This window comes from Leucoraja erinacea, chromosome 34 (genome assembly GCF_028641065.1).
Source record: "Leucoraja erinacea ecotype New England chromosome 34, Leri_hhj_1, whole genome shotgun sequence".
In the NCBI taxonomy this organism is placed as follows: domain Eukaryota; kingdom Metazoa; phylum Chordata; class Chondrichthyes; order Rajiformes; family Rajidae; genus Leucoraja; species Leucoraja erinaceus.
This window is the reverse complement of record NC_073410.1, coordinates 12,297,350-12,319,567: the sequence shown is the minus strand read 5'-3', so window position 1 is coordinate 12,319,567 and position 22,218 is coordinate 12,297,350. Positions and strand designations below refer to the sequence as shown.

Genomic DNA, 22,218 nt, shown 5'->3' with positions numbered 1-22,218 from the left:
GGCTCTCACAGTCGCCTCCACCCTGCCTGAGTACTTTACTTCACATCTTTGCCTTCCAAAATACACGATGTTTTACTCAGATTTATCATCTGTGACGGGTGTTTGGGAAGGGGTCGGGTTGGTGTATGGGTGTGGGGTCAGGCGCGGCGCGGCTGTGACGGCGGGGTCCTGACTGACTGGCGGCGGTGATGGCGGCGGCGGTGGCGGGCGGTTGGCGGCGGCTGCTCCGGCGATGGCGATGGCGATGGCGGCCGCACAGCAGGTGCCGAGCCGTCTCCTGGCCCCAGCACATTCCCCACCGCGTCCCCGCGGGCAGTCTGGTCGCGTCCCGGCCGTCTCACCTTCACATGCGGCGCCTGTCCCCTTCACGTCTCGGTGTTGGGCCCCAGCCCCGCTCAGTCTCACTCTCTCTGTAACTATACCCCGGGGTTGGCAGCTGACACCTCATGAAATGTATTCCCTTTGTATCTGTCCTCTCCAAGGCTCGGTGTTGGGCACCAGGCACCAGCACCTCCCCCCCCCCCCCCCTGTCCCCGGGGCTGACAGCTCATGTCTGGCAGCTGAAACCCCCTGAGAAGTATGGAGAAACTCAGCGGGTGCAGCAGCATCTATGGAGCGAAGGAAATAGGCAACGTTTCGGGCCCGAAACGTTGCCTATTTCCTTCGCTCCATAGATGCTGCTGCACCCGCTGAGTTTCTCCAGCTTTTTTGTGTAACCTTCGATTCTCCAGCATCTGCAGTTCCCTCTTAAACCCCCTGAGAAGTATTCTCCTTGTGCCTGTCCTCTCCGCGTCTTGGTGTTGGGCCCCCCAGACCCGCACTCCCCTTCTTTGTAGCCTTGTCCCCAGGGCTGACAGTTCATGTTTGGTAGCTGAAACCTGAAAAATATTTCCCCTATGCCTGCTCCGGCCTCTGTCACTGGAGTGAGGCTGGTCAGCCTGTGGAAACCATCGTCTGCCCTCTAGTTTGCTCCCTGGTAGGCGGCTGGTCCTAGATGCATCCGCCCCATACAGAGTGTTTAGTTGTGGGGTTTGTTTTTAAACCTCTGTACACTCACTATTTTGAGAATGTTGCACATGTGACGGGGCTGTCTATTGCTGTGTATTCTGGAGGACAAAACAAACAGCTGGGAACTCAGCGAAACACCACGTGATGGAGTAACTCAGTGGGTCAGACAGTATCTGTGGTGGGAATGGGACATTCCGGGTTTCGGGTCAGGACCTTCAAGCTCTTCATAGAACTCAGCTGGTCAAATGTGTCCTGATGCAGGATCATGACCCAATATTCCATTCCATTGACCTCACAGATGTTTCTTGACTTGCTGAATTCCTCCAGCAGTTTGTTTTGTACTTTTTGTTGATTAATAAAAAGTGTATCTGACCTTGCCAATATCGTCTGGAATTCAAACAACCACGACAACTCCTGTCGTAATGATTCAGTTCTTCAGAAGATTCAGATCTGTAACATGTCCACAGATGTTGTCTTGAGTTCTCCCAGCGTTTTCTATTTTTCTCTACTAATGATCAACACCCAATTATTGCCTCCCACCTTCAGTTGTATAAAGCCAATATTATGGTGTGCGTTTGCAACATTGTTGAATTAAATTGAGTTTATTTGCTTTGGATACTTGCTTTCCTTATGCTGGCTGATTGTGCACAGACTTGGATATGAAAGAACTAATAGGCCAAATGTATACGTAGATGTTACTATAACAAGAAAAATTAAATAACCCAAAAGTTGTTGGAGGCTGGGTATTTTCGTGTATGCCTCCTTGTTGAGATAAACTGGTTGTCCAAAGCTTTTTGCAGATATGACTAAATTTGCTGTTGATTATTAGAGCTGGCTTTGACCTTCCTAATACAAGTTTGCAAAAAAAAATTGTATTCACCAATGTCTTTTAGGAAAGGAAACCCACCATTCTTGCCTGGTCTTTAAGAAACAAGACCATCTGGAATAGCCCACCAAGCCACTCCTTGTATAATAATTAGAGATTAATTACTAATGTTGTTCCCAGTCATGCCCATCCCATTGAACAAATCTAAATGACCTTTGATTCAGATTCAGATTCTGAATCTTTCTGATTCTGAAGAAATTTATTTGTTTACAATACAAAAGAACTTTATTTATCCCAGGAGGGAAATTGATCTGCCACAGTCATAAAAACATAAAAACACAAAATACATGAAACATGAAATTAAAGTGGCCAGTGGAAAGGGTTGGGGATGTGCAAAGATTGAGGAGGGGTGGGGGAGTCAGTCTCGGGCTCAGTCTACCCCACGGCAGAAGGGGAGGAGTTGTACAGTTTGATAGCCACAGGGAAGTAGGATCTCCTGTGGTGTTCTGTCCTGCATCTTGGTGGAACCAGTCTGTCGCTGAAGGTACTTCTCAGGTTGACCAGTGTGCCATGGAGGGGGTGAGCTGTATTGTCCAGGATGCTTTTGGGAGATGAGAGTGTTGCTGGTAAAAGCGACAGTTTATGCACCTACAGTGCCCTTCATAATGTTTGGGACAAAGACCCATCAATTATTATTTGCCTCTGTACTCCACAATTTGAGATTTGTAATAGAAAAAAAAATCACGTGTAGTTAAAATGCACATTGTCAGATTACAGTAAAGGCTATTTTTATATATTTTGGTATCACCATGTAGAAATTACAGCAATGTTAATACATAGTCCCCCCATTTCAGGGCACCATATTGTTTGGGACACGGCAATGTCAATTAGTCATGTTAAGTATTTTGTGGCATATCCTTTGCATGCAATGAATGCTTGAAGTCTGCGATTCAAGGACAGTACCAGTTGCTGGGTGTCTTCTCTGGTGATGCTCTGCCAGGCCTGTATTGCAGCCATCTTTAGCTTATGCTTGTTTTGGGGGCTAGTCCCAACTGGCATGCTCAACTGGGTTCAGATTGGGTAATTGACTTGGCTACTCAAGAATTTACAATTTTTGGGATATTTTTTGAAAAACCCCTTTGTTGCTTTAGCAGTATGTTTGGGATCATTGTCTTGCTGCAGAATGAACCGCCGGTCAATGAGTTTTGAGGCATTTGTTTGAACTTGAACCGATAGGATGTGTCTATACACTTCACAATTCATTATGTTACTGTCATCGGCAGTTGAATCATCAATGAAGATAAGTGAGCCAGTACCTTCAGCAGCCATACATGCCCAAGCCATAACACCCCCACCACAGTGTTTCACAGATGAGGTGGTATGCTTTGGATCTTGGGCAGTTCCTTCTCTCTTCCATACTTTGCTCTTGCCATCACTCTGATATAAGTTAATCTTCGTCTCATCTGTCCACAAGACCAATGTTTTTTAGGAAATATATATATAAACACTGCTGTAATTTCTACATGGTGAAACTAAAATGTATAAAAATACCTTTTAATAAAATCTGACAATGCACCTTAACCACATGCAATTTTTTCTATTACAAATCTCAAATAAGAGTACAGAGGCAAATAAATAAATGATGGGTCTTTGTCCCAAACATTATGGAGGGCACTGTACAATGTAATGCATCTTGTATCTTTGTTTTTAGAAAGCCGTGCACATTCTCACAGCAGGTCTTTTAATTATGTCCTTACTATTATTTGCTTCAATTTCTAGCCTATCTAACTGGGAAAAACCATAATCTGATAAATGTTCTTTGCTAAATAACATCACAAGCTTCTTATAATTCTTCCCTTTTACTGCCCTTCCTCCCCACTCCCTCCTTCCCCCCTGATTCCCTCTCATCTCCACAATATATTTTAACACCTGCCTTTATGTAAAAGTCTGCCAAAGCTGCTTGGAGGCATAGTATTTTAACATAGTAGTTCTAACATGAAAGTTCAATTCATAATGTGACATAAACAAATTCATTCTATTTGTTTTAAATCTTAGCCTAACCATCAGAAGTAATCCAAGACATGTTCATTCTGCTGTGAGTGTAACTTCAAGAATGCTAGAGGGACCGATGTTTCTCATTCCAACAGGACCTAAGTTTGTCAGTGGTATGTTTGTTGTACAATCTTTGAATTACTTTTTGACATGGGCAAGAAAGGAGATCATGGTTTATTCTTGATATAATGCTGCAAATCTTGATTGAACTGTGCCTGAATCTACTTTATCTGCAAAGGTATATTGATATATATTATACTGCTTTAAATTTCAACCTTAGACAGTTCTTTTAGTTTCTGAGAATTGCTAATGGATGCACAAACAAAATGGCGACATCTTTTGGCTTCTCTCAATTCCTTTTCTGGTGAACCTTTTGAACCTTTCCTATCAATGCTTACATTTTAATTTCAGGCATTTCCATTAAAGTTCTCAGCTTGTTCTTACACAAGACTTCCCCTTGTGTTAAATCAGATTGGTTAAAATAGAAACCAAAATCTTATAACAAACTGAAAATAGGGAAGCATTCATAAAAATCCAGGCAATGTTCTTATCAAGGGCCATCAGCATTACATGCCTTAAAAGTGGAAGGAAGTACGCTGTGTGCTTGAAATCCTTTGCAATTTATTGAAGGAAGTGGTCTGGCCTTGGCTGCTTTCAGTATGGAGTTTGCATGTTCTCCCTGTGACTGCATGAGGCTCATCCATTTGTTCCCACATCTCAAAGATGTGGGGGCTTGTAGGTCAATTAGCCTCCATAAATTGCCCCTTGTGCATAGGGATGCGAAAGTGGGATAACAAGATGTATGTGAACGGATAATTGATGCTCGACATGGTCTCGGTGGGCCAAAGGGTCTGGTTCCAATAGTCAATTAATCAAACTGTTTAAGCCGTGGCATGTATTTCATAGCTATTTCCGAGTGTCGAAACCTTACGTAGTTAGTTTGTCCTGCATGTTGCAAATAGGACTTATGTGGGTAATCTTCCACATTGTTGGGAAGCTGCCAATCCATTGACTGTGCTGGAACAGCTTATATAGAGCCACCAACAATTTTGGAGAACAGATCTTCAGAAGTACAGCCAGGAATTGCACGAAAGGGCATGTTACACTTTCACGACCTAATTCACGACGTCTGCTGAGTTTGCCCTTGACTCACACTCGCAGCATGGTCGTCATGAGGTCGTAGGAGGTCGTAGGTAGGTCGTGATGCTAGTCGTAGGTACTCATGGCATCAAGTAGGTCGGGGCGTTTCTTCAACATGATGAAAAATGTCCACAAGTAAAAAAGGTCGTTAATTAGGTCATGAAAGTGGGACAGGCCCTTTAGGTAGCTTAAGTTGGATATCATGGCCTTTAGGAGAAGTTGAAGAGGAAATTTAATGGCACAACACCAGTGATGCCTATGTGGAGAGGCTAGAAACAACAGAAGTTTGATGGAGGTGGTATCAGTGGAGTAAGGAGAGAGATGACATCTGGGACAGTGGAGACATTGAAATACAGAGTTAAAGAACTAGATGTGAAAATGTATTTATGAAGTGAGTTGCCACACTCTGGAATGCACTTCATAAGACCATGGAGGAAACATTCCCAGTATTAAGTTTTTGCAATATGGAAATGGATAACTTCCAGAGGGAGAACATGTTCTAGGGCCATTGGGAAAAGACAGAGGAGCAAGAGGAACTGAATTACTTTCAAAGAGTCGGCAAAGACATAAAGGGTTCAATGGTCTCCTATTTTTCTAATAATTCTATAAAGAGCAGGTTTTCTTGGTACACAAAAATGCTGGAGAAACTCAGTGGGTGCAGCAGCATCTATGGAGCGAAGGAAATAGGTAACGTTTCGGGCCAAAACCCTTCCTCAGACTGATAGGGGGTGGCGGGGAGTATTTCTTGGAGATCAGCTGTAAATCCTTGCAGCACTGTAAGAGTGGAGAGCCAGTTGAGCAGAGCAGTAAATAACATGAAATATCAATAAGATATGCCAGAAATATGCACCATTCCCAAGTAATGCTCTGCAAAATGTTGATGTGAATTTCTTGACAGAAAAGAAGGGGAAAGAAATAGGTTTTCTATTGCTGTAATTGGGTTCAAAATGGTCCTATTTGAGATTGCCAGTTATCACTAAACCTGAAGTTGATAAATAATTATGGCTGAATGTGGTTAAGAGGGATGCATGTATCTCATCAAGATAAAAGGCCAGAGGCTTAAGTTGTTTCTGATGTATTTACTGAACTGATATTATCATTGATAGAACAGTGCTGTATATCAGTGATCTATGTTACCATTGAGAGAGGAGCAGTTATATTCTATTGTGAGAATTTGATATTATCGTCAGAAAGTACAATTTTCATCAGTATTTGCAAATTTAGTTCAATCCCTTTTAAGAAAATGGAAGAATTATGAAGGCATTTGTTGAGAGAGATTAAAACACTGGAGCTACATAAATAGCTTTATCTGTTAAAATAGGGAGATCGTATTACTCTAAATCATGTACTGTTTGCAATAAATATTCCAATGCAGCACCACCAATCCTATGTAGGCAATTTGTAAAAATACAAAAACTTGAAATGTCAAAGTTGTAATTTCACCAGTATATTGTTTCCAGTACATATCTCCTCCCAGAAAATGCACCTTGCGTCTGCACATTTAGTTCTCAAGAATAAAAGCATGGCTGATTGATTGTTGTAAGAAATGATGAAAGTAACAAACTGAAAACAGGAGATTTTTTTTCTGTTTCAATGAGTTGTGCTTTCTATGTTCTGCGTGTGTTTTCCCATGTGTGAATTATTTGATAAATAAATTGGCCTGCATACAGCAGCCTAAAACTATGATATTCTCCTTCATTGTCAATTTTCTAGTCAATCTTTCTTATCCCTTGGCCATAGTTCCCTTCAGAAATCATAAACGAGTCTCTCTGGCTTTTGGGAATTTTTAGCTTTAAATTCAAACTACCTTCTCTGGCAGCTCATTCTATATTCCAACCATCCTCTGTGTGAAAAGGTTTCCCTTCAAGTTCCTATTAATCTTTCCCCTCCCATCCTAAACCTATTTCCTCTGGTCTTTGATTCCCTTACTCTGGGTAAAAGGTTACTGAGCATTTACAATTTCTGTTCTCCTCCTGATTTTATACATATCGATAGGATCGCTCCTCATCCTCCTGCACCCCCAAGTTCTCGCCTGCCCAACCTCTACCTTAGCTCAGGCCATCAAGTCCTGGCAACATCCTCGTACATCTTCTCTGGACTCTTTCCAACATACTGTGGAGCCCACGGGTCCTGCAGTCCCTTTATCTCCCAGTGGCCCCGAACCAGGAATATTTTATCACAAAGTGGACATGGGTCATGTGCTGACTTTAAAAGCACCAGGACCTGAATATTTCACAAAACCATGCAAACACATTGGATCCTCAGTTCCCATGCTTCCTTTCTAATCATTGGATTTTTAATTGAAATTGGAGTAATAAGATGAGGTATGAACAAGGAAATTTAGTTGCTATGCAATCAATGATTAAGTAAAATTTGTTAATATTCTGACAGAAAACGCATCAGAAACAAATTTCCAGACCTCTGCAGGGGCTGCTAAATCTACCGAATGCTATTTATTAGAATTTTAGACAGTCCCCGGGTTATGAGAGCAATCATTCCAGAGATCTGTTTGTGACATAAAATTTTGTTAAATCGGAAATGACTGACAATTGTGTGGGATAGGATCACAAACACAGCTGTGATGGGAGGGGGAGCAGGCAGGGAAAGCATGCCTGCCAGCGGCTTCACTGTTTCAGTTAGCCAGTGGGACTGCTCAGCGTGGCCTCACTCAGCCCCAACTATTGTGGTTCATTCATATGTATGCGTGTCATTAAGTCAGGCATTCTTAACCCGTGAAGATTTAATCATCTAAGGGTTTTCTAGTATCATTGTCAATTTAAATTGTACATATAAGTATATCTTTGCTTTAAGAAGTGGACAGACAGAACCTTATCAGAGGGTGAGGGTGGACGGAGTGCTGGGAAGGATATTTGAGTAGATGGAGGGACGTTCTGGCAGTGAGACTCCAACCAAATGTTCTCATTTTACTGTAGAACATGATCCTTTTGTGCTGCGGTTACCATTTGCTACCATGTATCATTAGATCATACATCTTGCCAAGCGCTTTCTGAATCGATTACATGCTTAGCTGTGCATATTTCCTGTCACCTGTCCTTCCTGAAGCCTCGACTCTGAGTGCCTTCAGCTGTACAGCCACATTGGCTAGAGGGTTGATCGATCATCTGCTTCACATGGCCAGTTTTGTTCATGTATTTAAAAAAAAGATCCTTAATTACAAATTGCTCACAATCATCTTAATATTGTTCTGTATTTGTAAAATAATGTCGAGATTTGTTTTGTTGCTCTGCTATTTTTAAAATAACACTTGCAAATTTCCTAAAAAGCTGCAGATCTGTCTTTAATATTTTGTGTTCCTGAGTGAAACTTTTGGTTCTTTTTTTTTTTAACATTTTCAAACATGATGTATGACTGCAGCACAAGATATGAGCCATTTAGGTATAGATATGATGAAGTAAATAATTAAATACATTAAATCCTACATAATATCCACGGTTAAAATGTAGCTTGAAATAAGATTTTCGATTGAGGTGTATATTTAGTGGACTCCGATATTATGGGTATTTAAAACAAGCAACTTTTGTTGAAAACCTCATTTATCTTTGTAAAGATCAATCCTTAATGAAAACTTCCAAAGAGAGTTAAAATACTGGTGAGGTTCATTGACGGTCTGTCATGGGATCTGACATCCACGTTAGTAACACACAGCCTTTTCTATTGAGCTGTCATATGCATGTTACCATATTGGTCCAAGTGGCAGCAAAATGCCAGCAGATATTTAAAAGAACATTATTTTTCATTTATATGTTCATTAGTTGGCATTTATCCTTTGAAAGCATGAATGATGCCCTTGGTTAAGATTCAATGAAAGCCTCAGTATAACACTCAAGTGTGTTAAATTTAATTGATTTTGACTGATTTTATTGTTCCACTGTACCGTGGCAATCCTGTGTCTGTACGAGATGATATCCTGACTAATCATCAACATGCTCTCTTCTTATTACTTTTTCAGCGGTGTGTGTTATTTCTGTCAATGTGTTAAGGGACTTGTCTCTCCTAAAGCAACTTATCATACATCACAGAAGTGTTCGTTGATGAAGTAAATCTCTTTTCAGTACAAGGCTGTCAATTTGCATCAGAGAGGCTGCAGATCTTAAATACAACTTAATTCTTTTACCAAATTGATAGTTATGCACTCGAAAATACCATATTTAGAGTTAAACTAAATAATTCAGACAATGTTGCAAAATAGAATGTTTTGTCATACATAATCTATAATTTAAATTGATATGTTTAATAATTGGAACTGCTGATTTTTCATTTAATTTTTACAGCTTTAGTTTTTTTAAATATATGCATATGTATATTTATATATGTGTATATATAAATATATATGTATAGTGAATGTTCTGCAATATTTGTTCCCCAAGCAGTTCAATTAAATTCCTGTTTTGTGCCTATTAATCTGCAAGTATAGTTCCAACCACTAGATGGGAGGCAATGTTTGTCAGTCAATGCATTACATATCTATGCGATGCTGACTCTCACCTATACTTATAATGCCTTAATGGAAACTTATTATTTATTTTATGTAAAGCACTTTGGTGTCAATGCGAGTTGACTTAAAACGTGCTATATAAATAAAACTTACTTACTTACTTACTTACTTACTTACTTACTTACTTACTTACTTACTTACTTACTTACTTACTTAATAGTGTTTCAGTAGGTGTGTCATTAATGGGATATTATAATGAATGTATTTTCAAAACTTATTGCAATATTTAATAGTTTAAGAAAGAACTGCAGATGCTGGGAAAATCGAAGGTAGACAAAAATGCTGGAGAAACTCAGCATCAATGGAGAGAAGGAATAGGCGACATTTCGGGTTGAGACCCTTCTTCAGACAGATTTAATAGGGTAGTCTTTACCTTTTTAAGTACATCTTCATGAATATTCCAGACACCAGAGACTATATATGCTGGATTGTTTGTAGTTTTTGTTCATTATTTTTAGGGGTGAGGATCAAAAGATTTGGTTAAAATACAGGCAAACAAATTGACATTTAAAAAAAATTGCTTGCATGAGTAGGAGACTATGTGCATCTGTTTGTATTGAGATCATTCGATTTTCATATTAGTAGTATGCTTGGCTGCTGTAACTACTTTTGTCTACAATGTCACATGGGTGACCTCCGAGAATATATATATATATTTTTTTCACTTAAATATTTATTGATTTTTAAGAGATATTTTCAAAACAGTGCAACACCATCGCCATAAATAAAACAAAGTAAGAAAAACAGCAATCAAAATGAAAAAATAAGTAGATGGGGGGAAAAAAAAAAAGTAAATTAAAAAAAAAAATTGGAATAAGACCGTGTGGTTCACTTACCAAATTAAAAAAAGAAAAACCATTACATTGATTAGTTATCTGGAGATAATTCAACATTCATACAAACATACCATCTAGTTCTACATAACGCAATCTTCCCATATCTAGCTCGGCATTTATCTAATTGGTGTCATGGCTCAAATAAACAGTCCATTTTTCCCAGATCTTCTCAAATGAATTCTCCTTGACTCTCAAGGAATATGTCAATTTCTCCAAATTAAAGATGTCTCGCACAATTTCTAACCACTGTTCCACTTCCAAGAATATTCTAAATATTCTATCATTTTAGAAGGAAAGAGTGCATTAGGCACTTGATAGCAGAACTACTTGGACTTACAGTTTCACAAGTATCTCAACATAATCTCTTTCCCATCGTACTAGCAGCAGACAAAACCAAAGTGGAATGTCAACTGTTTTATCCATTTGTTTGAAACCTAAAGAAATACACATGTTGATTGAATGAATTGATTGAATTAACAGAAGAGGTATGATCAGGAAGAAAATGCTGAGTGACCTTATGGATTGAATAACCTAGGGCAGGGTGTAAATAAATGGTGTTCTTAAACGCACCTGTTGGTGGCCCAGAAAAAATAATATTTTCATTTATTTGGAGCCTTGTTAAATTGCAATACTACTAAATTACTTTTCAGCTGCATGGAGAGTGGGCGGCATGATGTCGCAGCTGGTAGAGCTGCTGCCTCATAGCACCAGAGATCTAGATTCAATGCTGACCTCAGGTGCTGTCTAAGTGTAGAGTTTTTATGCTCTTGTGTTTCCTCCCGGTGCTCCAGTTTCTTCCCACATCCAAAGACCAGTGGGTTTGTAGGTTAATCAGCCTCTGTAAAGTGCCCTTAGTGTGTAGGGAGTGGATTAGAAAGTGGGATAACTTAGAACTGTGTGAACGGGTGATCGATGGTCAGTGTGGGCACCATGTGTCAAAGGACCTCTGTCCCGCCCACTGCCCTGACATCAGTCTGAAGAAGGGTCTTGTCCCGAAACATCACCCATTCCTTCTCTCCAGAGATGCTGCCTGTCCCGCTGAGTCAGTGGAGATGCTGCATTTCTTCAAGGAGGCTTGAAAGACATCCTTGAATATTTTCCTCTGGTTTTCTAGTAATCTCTTCTCATGACAGAGCTTGGACAGAATTGTCTATTTCAGGAGTCTGGTGGCGTCCACACAAATTGTAGCCGATTAAGTATAAGTAGAGCCTCCATAGTAGGGATTTAACCTGAGAGTGGACACAGACCTTAGTTGGCCTGTATTTACAGTGAATTTGGGTGATTTTGCAGAGACAACGTGGTGGCATCTGCCCAGTGCTCAGAGCAGCACAATTACCATTTCCTTCACAATATACATGCAGAGTGAAATTTTTGCTCTCTTTCTGTTGCACCTTAAAGTATGATTTTATTGCACTGAAAAGCAGATAATTAGGTGGCTAAGTTAAAGTGATTCATCGTGAATGAGCATAGATGTGAATGCACATTTATTTATGGATACACACGGAACTGCAAGACTTTGCAGTTAGCGTGAGAAAATACAAAATGTTGGAGTAATTCAGTAGACCAGACAGCATCTGTAGAGGAGTTTAAGAGGGAACTGCAGATGCTGGAGAATCGAAGGTTACACAGAAAAGCTGGAGAAACTCAGCAGGTGCAGCAGCATCTATGGAGCGAAGGAAATAGGCAACGTTTCGGGCCGAAACCCTTCTTCAGACTGCTAGCGAAGGAAATAGGCAACGTTTCGGGCCGAAACCCTTCTTCAGACTGGGACTGGGAAACCCTTCTTCAGTCTGAAGAAGGGTTTCGGCCCGAAACGTTGCCTATTACCTATCTGTAGAGGAAATGGATTGGCAATGGTTTGGGTAAGGACAGTTCTTCAGTCTCAAGAAGGGTCCCTTCACAGATGCTGACTGACCAGCTGAGTTATTCCAGCACTTTTCTATTTTGCATATTTATTTTTATTGGGTGATTATTGTTCATTAGTAAACTGCTGGGTACTGCAATTAATATGAGCCATAATTTGAAACCCACTAGTAGGAAATACTGATATATAATATTTTATTTTATAGCTCGATTCCTGGCAATACAGACCCTGGACACGCCAAATCCTAACAGCCTAAAGTTTCTTGCTGGTCGTCAAGTAGTCGATTCGGGAAGTATTGATTTTCCAAATGTGAATTCAGCTCACTGCTCACCTCTAGCCATGTAAGTGTAACAAGTTTCCATGTAAACAAACACATTAGAAGAGACAGAGGAAGAGCAACTACTTGGCCTGTGCTACTTCCATCAACCTAATTGGCGAGTTTGGAATAGTGTAGGAGAGTTTGAAAAAGTGTCATGTTGAAGACCTCCTTCGACTATGTGGAAGACTAGCTTCGACTAGCTTCGGGAAAATTGGACACCGAATAGTGGAGAGTGAAGACGCCTCCTTCGATCTCCTTCGATCTCCCTTCGAAGACTCTACGACTACCTTTGATTACCTTAGACTACCCTCGATTACCTACGAATAATATGTCGTCCTACTTCGACTAAACCTACGAGTAAAAAAATATATAGATTTTTTGCATGGCGACCTTTTTTTACTTGCGGGCATTTTTCAGCATGTTGAAAAATACGCCACGACCTAGCTGAGGCTACGCAGGCACTACTATCGAGCATGAAGGAGAGTTACAAAGACCTCCTAGGACCTCGTGTCGACCATGCTGCGAGTATGAGTCGAGGGCAAACACTTCTAAACTCGCCAATTAGGTCGCCGCAGTGAGCAGCCCCTTAAGAAGTAAGACGACCATTGCTCAATTGCCTCTTATGCCACCTCATGTTACAAAGATCTTTACGGCAAATCACTGCTCCTGTTTAGAACAACAGACAATTCAGGTGCCACTATAGAAATGTAAGTTTTTGGTAATGCTTTCTCATAATCCTTCTATGTACAATTTCCTTGTGGGAAGTCCAAAACATAGCTAAAAATGGAAACAGTTTAAAAAGCATCTTTGCTGTTGACATCTACACATTACGGTTTGATACTTTCTATTAGTCTTTATGATCTTTGCTGCAGCCATTACAACATGCAACCAATGACACTGACTTACAGTTACAATAGGCAGTTACAAAAGTTATGAACCTTTTCCGTTCTTTCAATTGCCTGTCAGCATTTCAGACGCAATGTGGGATACCAACATTGTGTTTGATAAATGGTCAGAGCTGCTCCTTGTAACTGTTATAACAATGTAAATGTAACAAGCAGAATTTGCAATCTTACAAAAACGGTTTCATATTGGTAAGGCAGGGAAGCTCTTAGAAACCAGCACTCATTTGGCTCTCTTTTTCAGGCAGCTGTTCCAAATAGAAGGTGTTAAAAGTGTGTTTTATGGACCTGATTTCATTACAATAACCAGGGTAAGTTTGACCTTTAACATACAGTATTTGTATTTTGCTTTGTGTAAAATATGAACATAGTGCTGGAAATTAAGTATTAAATATTTGCAGGAAAGCCATGTGGAGTGGAACATTCTTAAGCCTCAGGTTTCTGCAGTCCTTGATGATTTCTTTGCTAGCGGCCTGCCTTTAATGACAGACACACCACAACCAGATTCTGGTAAGGATTTCCCTTTGCTCTTCGCGGTTGGCATTGAAATGAAACTGAATGACACATAAGTAATTAAGATCTGTAGCAAAGCTGCTCAGATGATCAGTCCAGTGGTGCACTTACTCTTTTTTATAGTTTAGAGATACAGCACGGAAACAGGCCCTTCGGCCCACCGAGTCTGCGCCGACCAGCGATCCCCATACATTAACACTATCCTACACATTAGGGACAATTTTACATTAATACCAAGCCAATTACCCTACAAACCTGTGTTTAAGAGGGAACTGCAGATGCTGGAGAATCGAAGGTTACACAGAAAAGCTGGAGAGCCTCAGCGGGTGCAGCAGCATCTATGGAGCGAAGGAAATAGGCAACGTTTCGGGCCGAAACCCTTCTTCAGACTGATCGGGGGTGGGGGTGGGTGGGGACAAGAAAGGGAAAAGGAGGAGTATCCAGAAGGCTGGAGGGTGGGAGGAGACAGCAGGGGAGCTGAGGAAGGGGAGGAGACAGCAAGGACTAACAAAATTGGGAGAATTCGATGTTCATGCCCCCGGGGTGCAGACTCCCCAAACGGAATATGAGGTGCTGTTCCTCCAATTTCCAGTGCTGCTCGCTGTGGCCATGGAGGAGACCCAGGACAGAGAGGTCGGAGGCGGAGTGGGAGGGGGAGTTGAAGTGCTGAGCCACCGGGAGGTCAGCTTGGTTATTGCGGACCGAGCGGAGGTGTTCGGCGAAACGATCGCCCAACCTCCGCTTGGTCTCACCGATATAGATCTGCTGACATCTAGAGCAGCGGACGCAATAGATGAGGTTGGAAGAGATGCAGGTAAACCTCTGTCGCACCTGGAACGATTGCTTGGGTCCTTGAACGGAGTCGAGGGGGGAGGTAAAGGGACAAGTGTTGCATCTCTTGCGGTTGCAAGGGAAAGTGCCCGGGGAGGGGGTGGACCGAGAGGGAAGGGAAGAATTGACAAGGGAGTTATGGAGGGAGCGGTCTTTGCGGAAGGCAGATATGGGGGGAGATGGGAAGATGTGGCGAGTAGTGGGGTCACGTTGGAGGTGGCGAAACTGACGGAGGATTATTTTTTGTATGTGACGGCTGGTGGGGTGAAAGGTGAGGACTAGGGGGACTCGGCCCTTGTTGCGAGTGCGGGGATGGGGAGAGAGAGCAGTGTTGCGGGGTATGGAAGAGACCCTGGTGCGAGCCTCATTTATGGTGGAGGAGGGGAACCCCCGTTCCCTGAATAGTGAGGACATTTCAGATGTCCTGGTGTGGAACGCCTCATCCGTGGAGCAGATGCGGCGTAGACGGAGGAATTGGGAGTAGGGGATGGAGTCCTTACAGGAAGCAGGGTGGGAAGAAGTGTAGTCCAGATAGCCATGGGAGTCAGTGGGTTTATAGTGTATGTCGGTTAGAAAATTGGAGGAACAGCACCTCATATTCCGTTTGGGGAGTATGCACCCCGGGGGCATGAACATCGAATTCTCCCAATTTTGTTAGTCCTTGCTGTCTCCTCCCCTTCCTCAGCTCCCCTGCTGTCTCCTCCCACCCTCCAGCCTTCTGGCTACTCCTCCTTTTCCCTTTCTTGTCCCCACCCACCCCCACCCCCGATCAGTCTGAAGAAGGGTTTCGGCCCAAAACGTTGCCTATTTCCTTCGCTCCATAGATGCTGCTGCACCCGCTGAGGCTCTCCAGCTTTTCTGTGTAACCCTACAAACCTGTATGTCTTTGGAGTGTGGGAGGAAACCGGGGAAAACCCATGCAGGTCAGGAGGGGAACTTATAAAGTCCGTACAGACAAGCACCTATAGTCAGGATCGAATCTGTTTCTCTGGCACTGTCAGGCAGCAACTCTGCTGCTGCGCCACTCTGCCGCACTCTTGTCCCAAACTCTTTATTAATTCTTATATACTTTGTCAGAACCAACTGAGATTAGATGCTGAGATTAGAGTTCCTTTTTAAGCATGTCAGAATTTACCATGCAAGGAAAATTGTATAATTTGGCAACTTCCTGTGGGCATTCATAAAACGGCTAGTATTACATATGGCTATTATATATATTTTTTAATTTCTATTACTTTTTCTTAACTATTTTGTTCATCTCCATAATTCATCGCATGGTTCCAAATATGAGTGCTGAGTTGTAGAACTTGTTCCTGCTAATTATAATTAGCCTTTCATTGGTTGAAATGAAAACGCCCCTGGTGCTGCTGGTAAGTCCTGCCACATCATCATTACAGCGGGAGGATCCGGCAGATCACACTGCAAACTTGGCATCATCTCCAGAGTCCTTGTGTAGGCAGTAAAGATGCCAAGCTGTACAGGTGTTCAGCAGGTGGAGCCCAGTGGCAGTCCACTGATTGAGACGATAGGAGTCCTGAGTCTAGAAACTTGTTCCTGCTAATTCCCAGCCTTTCATTGGTTGAAATGATCAAAGCCCCTGGTGCTGCTGGCAGATTGCCACATCATCATTACAGCGGGAGAATCCGGCAGATCACACTGCAAACTTGGCATCATCTCCAGAGTCCTTGTGTAGGCAGTAAAGATGCCAAGCTGTACAGGTGTTCAGCAGGTGGAGCCCAGTGGCAGTCCACTGATTGAGACGAGAGGAGTCCATCCAGTCTGGAATGATTTCCTCCTTATGTTCCCAAGCACTCTAGTCAGACCCGCACAGATATCAAGCCAGAGTTCTTCTCTGACTGCTGGCAGATTGTCATCCACAGGAAGAGCAGAAGGCCGGTTTGGGGCACGGAAGCTGAATATCACACAGCTCACTGCAAAAAAACATTGATGAACTTAAAAACGCATTATACATTTTGGAGAGCCATGAAATGTTTCCTTCACATCCCACTGCACTGATGCGAAGCAATTCATCTGAATATCAAGGTACTTCATCCTCTAAGGTGTCTAGAATGCGAGGGTGAGTCAGAGGGATTTGCTCCTGATGCCGGTGAATGAAAAAAACGACTGCAAGAAATAAATAAAAGAGGCCATTTTTTTTCAATCCTGGGTCCACTAAGTGGAACAGGGAGAGATATGTCCTCAAGTCTTCAGATAGGTTGTCAGAGGAGCTTTGTTACTGCACCCTTGAGGAGGAGGACAGTTCAATAATATTCTTGCAGTTGGACATATCGAGGAGCTGCAAATTCTTCAGAGCCAGCTTGTACGATTGGAAGACCATGGGCACTAGAGCCCATGGGACTTTCTGCCGTCCTGGAGGCTGTAGGTGAGAGCGAAGGTGACGTGGGAATGTCTGGACACTGAAGGAGTTGATAAGTTCAACCCATTTCATTGAGACAAATAAAGCTGCTAGAAGTGATGGTTGATGAGCTATTTTAAACATGGCTTTTTGAGACAGGTGGGCCCATACTTCTATTCTGGTGGCAATATATCAGAATCCATGAGGAAGGGCATCACCCTCCTATACAAACAGGAGCGGGTGAAGGAGGAATTTGAAAATTGGTGATTTTTAGTACTGTTGAACATGAATGGCAAGTTTCTATCCAAGAATATCAATACTTTGAGTCTTTCTTTTCTGGGGCAGGTCATCCATTTGTGCCAAACCCACATACCTGTCAGTAAAATTTCTGAAAGCCTGTGACTACTTAGGGATACTATGTTCTACATAGGGACAAGTCAGTGCCAAGGAGAAGACCTCTAACAATTGTGGTCTCACTTGTAGACTTAATTGATACGTTCTCCAAAATGGGACTCGGGAGAGTGGGACAGGCAGCATCTCTGCAGGGCAGGCAGCATCTCTGGAGAGAAGGAATGGGTGATGTTTCTGGTCGAGACCCTTCTTCAGAGATGCTGCATGTCCCACTGAGTTACTCCAGCTTTTTGCGTCTGTCTTCGGTTTAAACCAGCATCTGCAGTTTCTTCTTACATACTTATGTACTGTATGATTTGCCTGGATAACACACAAAACAAGGTTTATCACTATATCTTAGTACATAAGACCATAATACATAGGAGCAGAATTAGGCCATTTGGCCCATCGAGTCTACTTCACCATTCAATCATGTCTGATTTATGTTTTTCCTCTCAACCCCATTCTCCTGCCTTCTTGTAAACTTTAATACCCTTACTAATCAAGAACTCATAAACCACTTTAAAAATACCAAATGTCTTGGCCTTCACAGTAATGAATTCCACCTCATCCCTATTCTAAAGGTGCATCCTTTTATTCTGAGGCTGTGCCCTCTGGGTCTGGACTCTCCCATTACTAGAAACATCCTTTCCACGTCCACTGTAACTAGGTCTTTCATTATTTGATAGGTTTCAATGAGGACACCCCTCATCATTCTAACTACCGCATGTACAGCCATCAAACGCTCCTCATACTTTAACCCAATCATCCCCGGGATCATTCTCGTAAACCACCTCTGGACTCTCTCCAATGCCAGCACATCCGTCCTCAGATTTGAGGCCTAAAGCTGCTCACTACATTCCACATGTGGCCTCACCAGCACTTTATAAAGCATCGGCATTATAGCCTTGCTTTTACAGTATATTCTTGTCCCCATAAATTGGACACGAGCATTGCATTTACCTCACTTACCACTGAATTAACCTGCAAATTGACCCTTAGGGAATCCTGCACCAGCAGTCACAAGTCCCTTTGCATCTCCAACTTCTGAATCCACTCCCCACTTAGAAAGTAGCAAGTTTTAAGTTATCGAGTAGTGGGAGGGAGGGAGAAAATAAGATAGATAAGAGACCAAGACAAACTGACACACAAGGGAGTAGTGGCAACTGAGAGAGGGTGGTGAAAACTTTTGCATCAGAGTTGATCTCTCTGATCAAGATGTAATTAGATTACATAGAAGTAACGAATAAGTACGGAGGTTGCAGTTGCTTGAAAGACCGGCAGATCAGGGAAAGTCTGTGGAGATTAAAAAAGTCAATATTTCATTAGAACCAACCGGTCGGGATTTCTGAAATTGTTGAATTAATTGTGACTTAAGGGCGATAACATGCCTGCTAGCAATATGAAATGGTGTTTATAGAGCTTGCGTTAAGTTTCATTGGAATGATGAAATTGGCCACAGGAAAGGAAATCAGTGGGGTGGAGAATTGGAGTGACAGGCAACAGGTGGGTTTTGAAATTAGACAGAAGTGTTGTTTGGTGTAGGAACTGCAGAAGCTGGTTAAAACACAAAAGTAATGGAGTAACTCAACATGTCAGGCAGCATCTCTGAAGAACATGAATAATTGACGTTTCGGGCCGGGACCCTTCTTCAGACTTCACCTGTACATGTTCTCCAGACATGCGGCCTGACCTGCTGAGTTATTGCAGCACAGTATTGTTCAAATGGGCCATCTGATATGTGCTTGGTTTCTCCAATGTAGAGGAGAATCTCTGGTGCATCATTGATTCTCTATGCGGTGTAGTGACGTCTCATTCAGATACTAATGGTTTTTCATTGAAAATTGTCTTTATTCTAGTTTGTAGTTTCACTTTTTAAAGTCAAAGTTGCATTTATTGTCATGCACAAGTATGGTGAGGTACAGGTACAATGAAAACCTTGCTTGCAGCAGCATCACAGACACATAGACATAGACAACCAAAACCATACGTTATACATTCACCTTCATTTCAGCAAGATGGTAAAAAGAAAAAAAAGATTGTGGAAAAAAAACAGGACTGCTATATTAAAAATATGCACCATGTGATTGTTAGTTGTTGCTGGAGATCATTTTATGGTTATTCTGAAATTCTTAAAATGTGTGGTTGGAAGGTGGTCGTGGAATTGCGCTATTTCATGCCGTTCTCTCTTTCTCTCTTCTAGACCTCTCAGAGAGTGAGGAGGATGACGAAGTGGTTGCAATGATCAAGGAACTGCTGGATACAAGAATAAGGTATTTTACTTACCAATCTGGTTTTCATTGAAATATTCACCACATATGGTGGAACTTCTTAACTGACTCATAACAGATTAAGTTATATATGGAATTCTGGATATTGATCCAAAGAAATCCAAATGAATTTTTCTTCCACTTTGTCAGAAAGAGCCCATTGCATCAATGTCCAATATAGTCTTTAACAGAATCCTCTTTATTAATGACACTGGCGTTCAAAAATACTACAGGCAAAAATACCAATACTAAGATAGACACAGAATGCTAGAGTATCTCAGCGGGCCAGACTCCATCTCTGGATTGAAGGAGTGGGTGATGTTTCGGGTTGAGACCCTTCTTCAAACTGAGTGTCAGGGGAGTGGGAGACACAGAGATAAGGAAGGGTAAACTGTGTAAAAAAAAAACATTGGTAGCCAGGAGAAGGTGACAGCAAAGCATACAGAGATAAAATATAATTGGCATTGTAGAACATTCAAATATTTTGTAAAACAGTTTCCCACCCAGGAGTTCCTAAAGAAAACATTTGAGAAAAAGGGAGAAGAAATACTATTAATATTCAAGGGAAAAAGAAAAGTAGACATGACAGCATGCAGCATAGTCCTGAATATTTTTCCATTAAAAACCAAACCACTGACAGATTATAGCACCCGTGAGTTTGATTTAATTAAGATCGAAATGTAGTCAGTAATCAACAATTGAGTGTCAGAACCTTGGGTTGTAATTCTCTTTGATTTAGTTTCCTGCTGTACACTCTTCAAATAATTCAATAATTGTCGCATCACATAAAACATTAAGATGCTGTATTTTGTTTCACATTTATAGACCTACTGTGCAAGAAGACGGAGGAGATATCATCTTTAAAGGTTTTGAAAATGGTGTTGTGAAGCTAAAACTGTTGGGCTCCTGCACTGGCTGCCCAAGCTCAGTTATTACTTTAAAAAGTGGAATTCAAAATATGTTACAGTTTTACATCCCTGAAGTTGACGAAGTAGAACAGGTAAAACGTGAAATAACACAGTAAGAATTCTTATATTCAAGTTGTTCAGATCTAAAGCATGAATGGTACAGATAAATGTGCCAACATTGACCATATATTTTCACTTCCAGTACATTATTCAGCTTAGCCTCTAACATCTCATCAGCTGAAGCCCTCACTCGTGCCTATTTTGCATCTAGACATGATCATTCCAATGCACTCCAACGTGTCGGCCTTTGCAAACATGAGGTCCTCCAAAATCCAGTGTGCTAACTCTTCACACACATCACTCCCCTTGCTTGCAGAGTTTCCATCTTGCACTATGCATTCTATGCATTCAGCATTATTTGATGTTTTATGTTTAGTTTTTAAATTGGATTGGGCCAAATCTGTTCCTTTAACCATGCTTTATGCAGCTGTATCAATATTCTTACTTTTCTTTTTTTTAAAGTTTTTAGCAGGTGCGCTGAGCAGCTTTGCATCGTAATTCTCTTTAATGATGATTCTCATGATTGATATTTTGCTTTAGTTATCTATTATTCTTGTGTATAATCCATAAGAAACCTGAAATAAACTGGGGTTTAAGGGGACCCAGTTATGGAAAATACTGAAAAATATATTCTGCTCAAATATGTTAACAATCTCTGGTTGCTTTTATGTCTCATATCTTGTATTATTTCTATTAGTATAGTTTTGTCCCTCTGTCTTTAAGATATTGCCAGGTTTGTAGTATTCTTTCTTGCATGATATACAGCTTCAAGTCCTCTCTTCCTAACTTGCAAGTTTCATGCTATTCAAAGCCTAGTTTATTTAACAGAAAGTTAATTTTGCATCATATTCAGATTTTGGAACAGCTGCTAAAAATAATTTGATGACGAAGGGTTATGCAACATATTTTATTACATTTTGCATTTATGAACATGGTGTACATTAGGTAGGTGTTTATTTGGAATGCCTAAGCAATCCATGGATTATTTTGAGACTTCTCATTTGATTATTTTTCATTGCAGGTCCAAGATGAAGTTGATGATGCAAACATTAAAGCCTTTGAAGAATTAGAGAAGAAATTAAAAGATTCGTAAATTATTTACCAGAAATGTTCAGAAATTTGTTGAGAGATCTGTTTATTTCTCCCAGTTCTTTTATTGCGATAGAAAGTCATATTGATCCCATATTACCTGTCTCATTGTTTGTTTTGTTACATTACTGGAAATACTGACTGGTATGAATTGTTGATTTTTTCTTTGTCATCTGCATTTCCCTTTAACTGTCCCAATTGGAAAATATAGCCTTTTCCCTCTCTTATACCAGTGTGTGAAAGAAATATTATTATCTGGATTAACATTGATCATCGTTTAGAGAATAATGTATTTGATATTTTACTCAGTTCTCATTGAAAAGGGGCAGGATTAGTCT

At 41.2% G+C, this 22,218-nt stretch overlaps 1 protein-coding gene across 1 annotated transcript; it reads left to right on the top strand.

The window, feature by feature from the left end:
- The first annotated feature begins 137 nt into the window (after window positions 1–137).
- Window positions 138–22,107, top strand: LOC129713001 (NFU1 iron-sulfur cluster scaffold homolog, mitochondrial-like). Its single transcript, XM_055661843.1, has 8 exons — window positions 138–262; window positions 3,890–3,999; window positions 12,448–12,583; window positions 13,708–13,774; window positions 13,865–13,973; window positions 19,757–19,826; window positions 20,649–20,823; window positions 21,813–22,107. Exons 1-8 carry the CDS (start codon window positions 189–191, stop codon window positions 21,882–21,884), a joined length of 813 nt encoding a protein of 270 aa, XP_055517818.1. The 5' UTR covers window positions 138–188; the 3' UTR covers window positions 21,885–22,107.
- The last annotated feature ends 111 nt before the right edge of the window (window positions 22,108–22,218 follow it).

What these genes read in the sequence shown, in the direction of transcription:
- LOC129713001 (XM_055661843.1), top strand. Translation starts at nt 189, where the DNA reads ATGGCGGCGGCGGTGGCGGGCGGTTGGCGGCGGCTGCTCCGGCGATGG. An exon ending in CACACCACAACCAGATTCTG is followed by an intron (nt 13,974 to 19,756) that starts GTAAGGATTTCC and finishes TCTCTCTTCTAG; the next exon opens with ACCTCTCAGAGAGTGAGGAG. An exon ending in AAGTTGACGAAGTAGAACAG is followed by an intron (nt 20,824 to 21,812) that starts GTAAAACGTGAA and finishes TTTTCATTGCAG; the next exon opens with GTCCAAGATGAAGTTGATGA.